General features: G+C 47.2%; 1 protein-coding gene across 1 annotated transcript in view; it reads left to right on the top strand.

The window, feature by feature from the left end:
* LOC126092665 (cell adhesion molecule 2-like) overlaps positions 1–12155 on the top strand; it is a 140259-nt gene extending 128104 nt beyond the window's left edge. The window contains exon 4 of the mRNA XM_049908387.1: positions 12123–12155. Within this exon, the coding sequence (XP_049764344.1) occupies positions 12123–12155 (33 nt within the window). The remainder of the gene's footprint in view (positions 1–12122) is intronic.
* The last annotated feature ends 203 nt before the right edge of the window (positions 12156–12358 follow it).

Genomic DNA, 12358 nt, shown 5'->3' on the forward strand with positions numbered 1-12358 from the left:
GGAGACAGACGACACAGAATAAAAGATACATAGACAAGGACCAGACAAATCGAAATAAAATCACACGGAGTGTGACGGTGGTTGGCCGACCATAGGAACAAAGAAAAAGGAAAAGCCAACCACCGAAAACACATAAAAAAACTTAGTTTAAAACCGTAGGCCAAAGGCCAGAATCAACAAAAGACAATAAAATAAAACAGAAACACTCAGATTAAATAATAAAAAACCCCTGCCCGAATAAAACGTAAAACTAAGTCAGCCATAGCAAAGTCATCGGTTAAAAGGGCAGGGAGCGAGTCAGGCAGTGCAAACGACTGCCTGAGCACAGACAAAAGTGGACAGTCCAACAAAATGTGGACCACTGTCAATGCCGAGCCGCACCGACAGAGGAGGGACCTCACGGCGCAATAAGTGGCCGTGGGTCATCCGCGTGTGCCCAATACGCAGTCGGCAGAGGATGACAGACTCCTTGCGAGAGACTCGCAAGGAGGAGTTCCACACAGTCGTCGTCTCCTTGACGGCACGGAGTTTGTTAGGGGTGGCCAGACCGCGCCATTCAGCGTCCCAAAGCGAGATAACTTTGCGGCGAAAGACTGCCCTCAAATCAGTCTCCGGAAGGCCAATGTCTAGAGTGGGTTCACTGGTGGCCTGTTTGGCCAGGCGGTCAACATTTTCATTGCCTGGGATACCGACATGCCCGGGCGTCCACACAAAGACCACAGAGCGGCCGCAACGTGCGAGACTATGCAGGGACTCATGGATAGCCATCACCAGACGAGAACGAGGAAAACACTGGACGAGAGCTCGTAAACCACTCAGGAAATCGCTACAGATAACGAAGGACTCACCTGAGCAGGAGCGGATATACTCTAGGGCTCGAAAGATGGCGACCAGCTCAGCAGTGTAAACGCTGCAGCTAGCCGCCAAGGACCGTTGTTCGGAATGGTCCCCTAAAGTTAGCGCATACCCGACACGACCAGCAACCATCGAACCGTCGGTGTAAACAATTCCAGAGCCCTGATACGTGGCCAGGATGGAATAAAAGCGGCGGCGGAAGGCCTCTGGAGGGACCGAGTCCTTCGAGCCCTGTGCCAAATCGAGCCGAAGGCAAGGGCGAGGAACACACCATGGGGGTGTATGCAGAGGTGCCCGGAAAGGAGGTGGAACAGGGAAAAACCCAAGCCCGCAGAGAAGCTCCTTGACGCGTATGGCGATCGGACAACCCGACCGGGGCCGACGGTCTGACAGATGGACGACTGACTGCGGGAACAGGACACGGTAATTTGGATGCCCGGACAAGCTAAAAACATGGGCAGCATAAGCAGCCAGTAATTGTTGGCGTCGTAACCGCAGTGGAGGGACACCTGCTTCAACAAGGATGCTGTCCACAGGGCTGGTGCGGAAGGCACCAGTGGCAAGTCGTATCCCGCTGTGTAGTATTGGGTCCAGCACCCGCAACGCAGAGGGGGATGCTGAGCCATAAGCCAGGCTCCCATAATCCAGACGGGACTGGATTAACGCCTGGTAGAGCCGCAACAGGGTAGATCGGTCGGCGCCCCAGCGGGTGTGGCTCAAGCATCTCAGCGCGTTTAGATGCCGCCAACACGCCTGTTTAAGCTGCCGGATATAAGGCAGCCAAGTAAACCGGGCATCGAAAACCACCCCCATAAACCTGTGTGATTCCACCACTGAAAGAAGTTCGCCGGCAAGATAAAGCCGCGGCTCCGGGTGGACAGTGCTTCGCCGGCAGAAATGCATAACACAGGTCTTGGCTGCCGAAAACTGGAACCCATGAGCTACAGCCCAAGACTGCGCCTTGCGGATAGCACCCTGTAGCTGACGTTCAACAGCTGCAAAGCCAGTAGAGCTGTAATAAAGGCAGAATTCGTCAGCATACAGGGAAGCAGAGACAGAATTTCCCACGGCCGCAGCGAGCCCGTTAATGGCTATTAAAAACAGGCAGACACTTAAAACAGAACCCTGTGGCACCGTTCTCCTGGACGTGGGTGGAACTATATGAGGCTGCGACTTGCACGCGGAAGGTACGATACGACAGAAAATTTCCGACAAAAATCGGCAGAGGGCCCCGAAGACCCCATTCATGAAGCGTAGAAAGGATGTGATGACGCCATGTCGTATCGTACGCCTTCCGCATAATCGAAAAAGACAGCGACCAGGTGCTGACGGCGGGCAAAGGCAGTACGGATGGCCGACTCCAGGCTCACCAGATTGTCGGCGGTGGAGCGGCCTTTACGGAACCCACCCTGAGACGGAGCCAGAAGGCCCCGAGACACCAGTACCCAATTCAAGCGCCGGCTCACCATCCGTTCGAGAAGCTTGCAAACAACGTTGGTGAGGCTAATGGGACGGTAGCTGTCCACCTCCAAAGGGTTCTTGCCTGGTTTCAGAATGGGGATAACGATACTTGCCCGCCATTGCGACGGAAACTCACCCTCGACCCAAATACGGTTGTAAAGGTCGAGGAGCCGTCGCTGGCAGTCCACTGAGAGGTGTTTCAGCATCTGGCAGTGGATGCTATCTGGTCCAGGAGCGGTATCAGGACAAGCGGCAAGGGCACTGCGGAATTCCCACTCACTGAATGGAACATTGTACGATTCTGGATGGTGGGTGCGGAACGAAAGGCTCCGACGTTCCATCCGCTCTTTAATGGAGCGGAAGGCCAGGGGGTAATTCGCAGAAGCGGAATTCATAGAAAAATGCTCTGCCAAGCGGCTTGCAATGACGTCGGAGTCTGTACAAACTGCTCCATTCAGTGAGAGCGCAGGGACGCTGGCAGGGGTCCGATAGCCGTAGACGCGTCGAATCTTCGCCCAGACCTGCGATGGAGTGACATGGAGGCCAATGGTGGACACATACCGCTCCCAGTACTCCTTCTTGCCTTGGCGGATAAGGAGGCGGGCCCGCACACGCAGCCGTTTGAAGGCGATTAGGTGGTCTATGGAGGGATGTCGCTTGTGACGCTGGAGCGCCCGCCGGCGATCTTTAATCGCTTCAGCGATCTCAGGCGACCACCAAGGCACAGCCCTCCGCCGAGGGGACCCAGAAGAACGGGGAATGGCAGATTCGGTGGCAGTAACGATGCCGGTGGTGACCGATTGAACCACCGCCTCAATGTCATCAGTAGAGAGAGGCTCAATAGCGGCAGTGGAGGAAAAGAAGTCCCAGTCAGCCTTATTCATAGCCCATCTGCTGGGGCGCCCAGCAGAGTGGCGCAGTGGCAGTGACAGAAAGGTTGGAAAATGGTCACTACCACACAGGTCGTCATGCACACCCCACTGGACACATGGCAAGAGGCTAGGGCTACAGAGCGATAGGTCAATGGCGGAGTATGTGCCATGCGCCACACTGACGTGTGTGGAGGCACCGTCATTTAAGATCGAGAGATCGAGCTGCTCCAATAAATACTCAATAGTGGCGCCTCGACCTGTTACCACTGACCCACCCCACAGAGGGTTATGGGCGTTAAAGTCGCCCAGTAACAAGAAAGGTGGTGGCAATTGGGCTATCAGAGCAGCCAGGACATGCTGTGCGACAACACCCTCTGGTGGAAGGTACAGACTGCAGACAGTAACAGCCTGTGGCGTCCACACCCGAACAGCGACAGCCTCTAAATGTGTTTGTAGAGGGACAGACTCGCTGTGGAGAGAGTTAAGGACATAGATGCAGACGCCACCAGACACCCTTTCATAAGCTAACCGGTTTTTATAATAACCCCGATAGCCACGGAGGGCGGGGGTTCGCATTGCTGGAAACCATGTTTCCTGAAGTGCAATGCAGAAGAAATGGTGAAGGCTGATAAGTTGGCGCAGCTCAGCTAGATGTTGGAAGAAACCGCTGCAGTTCCACTGGAGGATGGTATTGTCCATGTCTGAGAAAGGCGTGACGGGACTGGGTAGGCAGATTACGCCGCTGGGTCACCTGCTGCCTCCGATTGAGCACCTGTGCCAGTGCTTGCCATGGCGTCGGAAGGATCGGCGAGATCGAGGTCCTCAGCGGATGCCAGAATTTCCACCTCGTCCTCAGACGCAGAGCTTGTAGGAAGCGGTGGGACGGGTGCCACCGCAATGTTGGTATTCTTGGGGACTTTCTTCTGGATCTGTTTCTGTTTCTCTCGTTGTGCGTTCGGTGGTTCAGGCTTGGAGGGCTTGGAGGGCTTCACAGGGTCAGTCTCAGGGACGGAGGACGACCGTGAGGCCCTACGACCAGGGACTGGTGGTTGTTTGAGCCACTTGCGGGTGTCTGCTGTGCCGCTGGTCGGAACTTGCGAAGGGAGGTCCCCAAGGGACCCCTTCCTTGCGAAAGTAGCCGAAGAAGTCTTACTCTTCTCCGGCTGGGAAGGGGGAACTGATGTCCCTGATGGTTTGGGGGTGTTGCTCCTGAAGTAGATGGAGCAGGAGCAACAGGTTGTGAAGTGCCCTCCACAAGCAAGGGGGCTGGTGGATGCTGACCGATCTTAGAGCCGTTTCGTGAGGATGGGAGAACCGCAGGCACAGAGGATAGCGCGTCTTCAGGGACTTATCCCTTGCACGCTCCCCTTGAGATCCACATTCCCAACATGTCCACACCACTACATTCGTAGTGCGCCTAATAGATGTTTGCCCATCATACTCATTACTCGTGGCAGATTAATCTACCAAGTCCCGTACGAGTTCGGGCATAGCGTGTGCGTTCGCACAAGAAGGTCAATGGCCGGGAATCCATATTTTTTAACTATATGTGATGGTAGTATCTGTTCCCGAAAGAACAGTTACCGTGGATGACCATGCAGCTTTGCTCATTTCATTTCTAGCAAAGCTGCATGGTCATCCACGGTAACTGTTCTTTCGGGAACAGATACTACCATCACATATATCCATAACACTCTGACCCCTATTCAGTGATAATGAGCTGCCCTTCTTGGAACTTTTTCGATCTCCTTCGTCGGTCCTGTACGGTAAGGATCCCATACTGCACAGAAATACTCTATAAGAGGACAAATAATTGTAGTATAGGCAGTCTCTTTTTGGGATTATTAGCATTTTCTAAGTGTTTTGCCAGTAAAACAGTGTCTGGTACACGTCCATCACAACATTTGATCGTTCCAAATTAAATTGTTCGTAACTGTTAACATTAGGTATTTAATTGGGTTGATGGTCTTTAGATTTGTGTGATTTAACAGAAATTTAACGGATTCCTTTCAGGATTTAGTGGATGCCTTCGCATTTTTTGTTAATGAGACTTTTCACACCACACAGATACCTTGTTCAAATCAGTTTGCATTTAGTTTCGATCGTCTGATGACTTTACTAGATGGTAAATGACATCGTCATCTGCAAACAATCCAAGAGGGCTGCTCATATAGTCTGCTAAATCACTTATATACATTATGAGCAGCAGATCTATAACACTTCCTTGGAAAACACCATTAATCACTCCCGTTTTACTCGGTGACATTCCATCAGTTGCTACGAACTGTGACCTTTCCGACAGGAAACCACGATTGCAGTCGTACTACTAAGACCTACTCCACAGGGGAACAATTTGATTAGAAGCTGCAAGTGAGGAACGGCATCAAACGCCTTCTGGAAATTCAAAAATATGGAATCAATTTGAGATACTCTGTCAATAGCACTGATTACTTAATGAGAATAAAGGGCTAGTTAGGTTGCTCAAGAACGACATTTTCTGAATGCGTGCTGACTGTGTGTCAGTATATCGTTTTCTTCGAGGTAATTCAAAATGTTATCCAAAATCATACTGCAAATCTACGTCAGCCATACGGATCTGTTGATACAGTGGATTACACTTATTTACACTTTTGAGTATTCGTGCGACATGCGCAACCTTCCAGTCTTTAAGTACGGATCTCTTGTCGAGCTAGCGATTATATATCAAGGCTAAGTACAGAGCTATTATATCGGCATACTCTGAAACGAATGTACTTGGTATACAATATGGACCCAAAGATTTGCCTTTGTTAAGTGCTTTGAGTTACTTCGCAACACCGAGAAATTCTACTTCTAAGTTACTCCTGTTGTCATTAGTTCTTGATTGAAAATCTGGAATATTTACTTCGTCGACTTCGGTTCAGGATATTCAGGAAACCGCATTTAGAAACTCCACTTTACTGGCACTGTCATTGGTAACATTACCATCGCTATCACACAATGGAGATACCGATTCTGTCTTTCCTCTGGTGTACTTGATACAGGGTGTCCATTGATCGTGAACGTGCCAAACATCTCACGAAATAAGTTTCAAACGAAAAAAATACAAAGAACGAAACTTGTCTAGCTTGAAGGGCGCTGCCATAGGTCAAACGGATATCAATTGCGTTTTTTAAAATAGGAACCCAAATTTTATTACATATTCATGTAGTACGTAAAGAAAAATGAATGTTTTAGTTGGACCACTTTTTTCGCTTTGTAATAGATGGCACTGTAATAGTCACAAACATATGACTCACAATTTTAGACGAACAGTTGGTAACAGGTAGGTTTTTAAATTAAAATACAAAACGTAGGTACGTTTGAATATTTTATTTCGGTTGTTCCAATGTGATACATGTACCTTTGTGAACTTATCATTTCTGAGAACGCATGCAATAAATGCAATAAATGCTCAAAATGATATCCGTCAACCTCAATGCATTTGGCAATACGTGTAACGACATTCCTCTCAACAGCGAGTAGTTCGCCTTCCGTAATGTTCGCACATGCATTGACAATGCGCTGACGCATGTTGTCAGGCGTTGTCGGTGGGTCACGATAGCAAATATCCTTCAACTTTCCCCACAGAAAGAAATCCAGGGACGTCAGATCCGTTGAACGTGCGGGCCATGGTACGGTGTTTCGACGACCAATCCACCTGTCATGGAATATGCTATTCGATGCCGCTTCAACCGCACGCGAGCTATGTGCCGGACATCCATCTTGTTGGAATGACATCGCCATTCTGTCATGCAGTGAAACATCTTGTAGTAACATCGGTAGAACATTGCGTAGGAAACCAGCATACATTGCACCATTTAGATTGACATCCATAAAATGGGGGCCAATTATGCTTCGTCCCACAATGCCGCACCATACATTAACCCGCCAAGGTCGCTGATATTCCACTTGTCGCAGCCATCGTGGATTTTCCGTTGCCCCATAGTGCATATTATGCCGGTTTACGTTACCGCTGTTCGTGAATGACGCTTTCTCGCTAAATAGAACGCGTGCAAAAAATCTGTCACCGTCCCGTAATTTCTCTTGTGCCCAGTCGCAGAACTGTACACGACGTTCAAAGCCGTCGCCATGCAATTCCTGGTGCATAAAAATATGGTACGGGTGCAATCGATGTTGATGTAGCATTCTCAACACTGACGTTTTTGAGATTCCCGATTCTCGCGCAACTTGTCTGCTACTGGTGTGCGGATTAGCCACGACAGCATTTAAAACAACTACTTGGGCATCATCATTTGTTGCAGGTCGTGGTTGGCGTTTCACATGTGGCTGAACACTTCCCGTTTCCTTAAATAACGTAACCATCCGGCGAACGGTCCGTATTCTTGGATGATGTCGTCCAGGATACCGAGCAGCATACATAGCACACGCCCGTTGGGCATTTTGATCACAATAGCCATACATCAACACGATGTGACCTTTTCCGCAATTGATAAACGGTCCATTTTAACACGGGTAATGTATCACGAAGCAAATACCGTTCGCACTTGTGGAACGTAACGTGGTGCCACGTATTTATACGTTTGTGACTATTACAGCGCCATCTATCACAAAGCGAAGAAAGTGGTCCAACTAAAACATTCATATTTCTTTACGTACTACACGAATATGTAATAAAAAATTGGGATTCATATTTAAAGAAACGCAGTTTATATCCGTTTGACCTCTGGCAGCGCCATCTAGAGGGCCAACCATTGCGCCATCTGGTTTCCCCCTTCAAGCTAGACGAGTTTCGTTCTTTGCAGTTTTTTCGTTTGATGCTTATTTAGTGAAATATTTGGCCCGATCACGTCCAGAAAGTCATTTTGCAGACCGCAAAGAGGAACGTCTAAATTCAGAGATGAACTAAATTGAAATGTATTATATCTCTTAAAAAAAGTAATGTAACTATTTATTTAGAGGAAACACTCTCCTAGTAAATTTGTTTGTCATTTGATTTATCGTGATCTGTTACTGATTTTTAGTGGAGTTAGTTTTTAATTTTAAGTTTCAAAAAAAATACAAAAGAGATATAATAAGCAAAATAATGAATTTCGTAGGTTGCCAGTTACGTATTATATCTGGTTTTACCGAGCGCCAGGCTCCCTACAAATTACTGTAAATGCAATAGCGTAGTATTACTCAGCTCCAGTTCACTATCATAAAAAATAGACAAGTTTTAATAAAATTATTTCACTGGATTACTTCAATTAATCTCACTGAATATTTTTACATAATTTCTTCCGCTCCGGCTATCAGACATTGTGCTGTGAAAAAATATTTTTAAATGTACCGCGTAATGGCGGCTAATTGTTAACAATCAGAGATCACTGTTACTCGCTCCGCAGCAGCTGGAAACATGCTAAATAATTTTCATTAAATATTTTCTTCATAAGATAAATGTGGCGTAGGTTCTTGAAATAACACACGGAGATCACTTCATACTAATATATTCTTACTAGGACACAGTTTACACCATTAAATATTTGCAATTACGTTACGACAGAAACAAATGCTAGCGCAGAACAATAGCTTGCGTACCTTATTCCAGCTAACACCAGAACGAACAGAACAAAACAGACTAGACAGAAGAATGAACATTGCATTGTGTTTTATACTCTTACAGAGATGATAATTCTTCTTTTAATTACTTACACATTATAATCTCATACACTAAAAATAATGTCTTTTCTGCATCTGTCGATCTATATTGTATATTTTTACAGTTAGTGTTATTACCTTTCGCAGATAAATCGATGTTTGCAGTTCATTTTCGGTCACATACAGTCATTTTTATTTATGTTTCACCTCAATAAGGGTGAATATTGCAAAAGGGTCACTTCAAATGCTGACAGATGAATGCTAACAATCGATTACTGTATAAAACTGTTGATTATTGTAGCTGCTTATTTCAGAATTCGAAACATTGCATCCGCATTCAAAGGGGAGGCTGGGCATATTTACACTACTGGCCATTAAAATTGCTACACCAAGAAGGAATGCAGGTGATAAACGGGTATTCATTGGACAAATATATTATACTAGAACTGACATGTGATTACATTTTCACGCAATTTGGGTGCATAGATCCTGAGAAATCAGTACCCAGAACAACCACCTCTGGCGGTAATAACGGCCTTGATACGCCTGGGCATTGAGTCAAACAGAGCTTGGATGGCGTGTAAAGGTACAGCTGCACATGCAGCTTCAACACAATACCACAGTTCATCAAGAGTAGTGACTGGCGTATTGTGACGATCCAGTTGCTCGGCCCCAATTGACCAGATGTTTTCAATTGGTGAGAGATAGGGATAATGTGCTGGCCAGGGCAGCAGTTCATTTTCTGTATCCAGAAAGGCCCGTACAAGACCTGTAACATGCGGTCGTGCATTATGCTGCTTAGTCACGGGTAGTAACACATCTGAAATGTAACGTCCCCTGTTCAAAGTGCCGTCAGTGCGAACAAGAGGTGACCGAGACCTGTAACCAATGGCACCCCGTACCATTACGCCGGGTGATACGCCAGTATGGCGATGACGAATACACGCTTCCAATGTGTGTTCACAGCGATGTCGCCAAACACGGATGCGACCATCGTGATGCTGTAAACAGAACCTGGATTGATCCGAAAAAATGACGTTTTGCTATTCGTGCACCTAGGTTCGTCGTTAAGTACACCATCGCACGCGCTCCTGTCTGTGATGCAGCGTCAATGGTAACCGCAGCCATGGTCTCCGAGCTGATAGTCCATGCTGCTGCAAACGTCGTCGAACTGTTCGTGCAGGGATCGAGACGTGGCTTCACGATCCGTTACAGCCATGCGGATAAGATTCCCGTCATCTCGACTGCTAGTGATACGAGGCCATTGGGATCCAGAACGGTGTTCCGCATTACCCTCCGGACCCACCGATTCCATATTCTGCAAACAGTCATTGGATCTCGACCAACGCGAGCAGCAATGTCGCGATACGATAAATCGCAATCGCGATAGGCTTCAATCCGTCTTTTATCAAAGTCGGAAACGTGATGGTAAGCATTTCTCCTCCTTACAAGAGGCATCACAACAACGTTTCACCAGGCAACGCCAGTCAACTGCTGTTTATGTATGAGAAATCGGTTGGAAACTTTCCTCATGTCAGCACGTTGTTAGTGTCACCACCGGAGCCAAACTTGTGTGAATGCTCTGAAAAGCTAATAATTTGCGTATCACAGCATCTTCTTCCTGTCGGTTAAATTTCGCGTCTGTAGCACGTCGCCTTTGTGGTGTAGCAATTGTAATGGCCAGTAGTGTATATAATATAGCCTATGTCGATCCATATGGCTTTTAGGATATCGTTAAAAAAGCTAATCGCTCAAGAACCTTTCGATATTGTTTCCAACATCGTTTCCCATTTGTATAATATATACACATGCAGTGAGGTGACAAAAATCATGGGACAGCGATATCCACATATACAGATGGCGGTAGTATCGCCTTACACGTGGTATAAAAGGGCAGTGACTCTGCGGAGGTGTCACTTGTACCCAGGTGGCTCATGTGAAGAGGTTTACGACGAGATTATGGCCGCGTGACGGGAATTACCAGACTTTGAAGCTAGGTGCATGGGACATTCCATTTCGGAACTCGTTAGTAAATTCAGTATTCCGAGATCCACTGCGTCAACAGCGTGCCGAGAATACAAAATTTCAAGCATTACTTCTCACCATGGACAAGGCAATGGCTGATGGCCTTCGCTTAACAACGGGGAGCAGCGGAATTTGCGTAGATTTGTCACTGCTAAAAGACAAGCGGCAGTGCGTGAAACAACCGCAGAAATCAATGTGGGACGTTCGAAATTGCGGAGAAATTTGGCGGTAATGGGCTATGGCAGCAGACAGTCGACGCGTGTGCCTATCCTGGGGTCGTGACCGTATCGGTTCGACCCTAGACCACTGGAAAACCGTGGCCTAGTAAGATGAGTCCTGACTTCAGCTGATAAGAGCTGATGGCAGGGTTCGAGTGCGTCTCAGATCCCATGAATGCATGGGCCCAAGTTGTCAACAAGATACGGTACTGTGCAAGCTGGTAGTGGCTCCATAGCGGTGTGGGCTGTGTTTACATGGACTTTTGAGTGTATATTGTTATTATCGGTTACTTAAGAGACCATTTGCAGCCATTCATGTTGCCAAACAATGGAAAATTTTTTATGGATGACATTGCGCTATGTCTTCGGGCCATAACTGTTCGCAATCGGACAATTGGAGCGAGTGATTTCACCACCCACATCGCGCGACATGAATCCCATCCAACATTGATGGTACATAATCGAGAGGTCCATCCGTGCACAAAATCTTGCACTAGCAACACATTTGCAGTTATGGATAGTTATAAAGACAGTTGTTGTTGTTGTGGTCTTCAGTCCTGAGACTGGTTTGATGCAGCCCTCCACGCCACCCTATCCTGTGCAAGCTTCTTCATCTCCCAGTACTTACAGTAAAGCTGCATGCCCTCGGGAAAAATTACGGCCGTAGTTTCCCCTTGCTTTCAGCCGTTCGCAGTACCAGCACAGCAAGGCCGTTTTGGTTAATGTTACAAGGCCAGATCAGTCAATCATCCAGACTGTTGCCCCTGCAACTACTGAAAAGGCTGCTGCCCCTCTTCAGGAACCACACGTTTGTCTGGCCTCTCAACAGATACCCCTCCGTTGTGGTTGCACCTACGGTACGGCCATCTGTATCGCTGAGGCACGCAAGCTTCCCCACCAATGGCAAGGTCCATGGTTCGTGGGGTAGGATAAAGACAGTATGGCTCAATATTTAAGCATCGAGTCGGTCAAGAGGAGATTCGACACGGTCAATTTTGTTACCTCAGTGTAGTTCCCGAAACATGTTATCACATATATTACCACATAATACATGACCCTGCTTGTATTGCAGTTACCCTGGACGCTCGACAATGTTAATGGATAAAAATGCCCAAAACTTCTGATGTACTCGAGGATTAAAATAATGATGGTTGTTCTAGTCGATCCGTGGCAATACTTTGTGGATAAATATGAGTTTCTAGAAAGAAAAATTCAGTACGTTGTGGAGATCGGATAGTATATTGATCGTACTTTAGGTGAAGTTTGATCAGTTCTTGGCTCTGGCTCTGAGCACTATGGGACTTAACA

Source organism: Schistocerca cancellata, chromosome 7, assembly GCF_023864275.1.
Source record: "Schistocerca cancellata isolate TAMUIC-IGC-003103 chromosome 7, iqSchCanc2.1, whole genome shotgun sequence".
Lineage (NCBI taxonomy): Eukaryota > Metazoa > Arthropoda > Insecta > Orthoptera > Acrididae > Schistocerca > Schistocerca cancellata.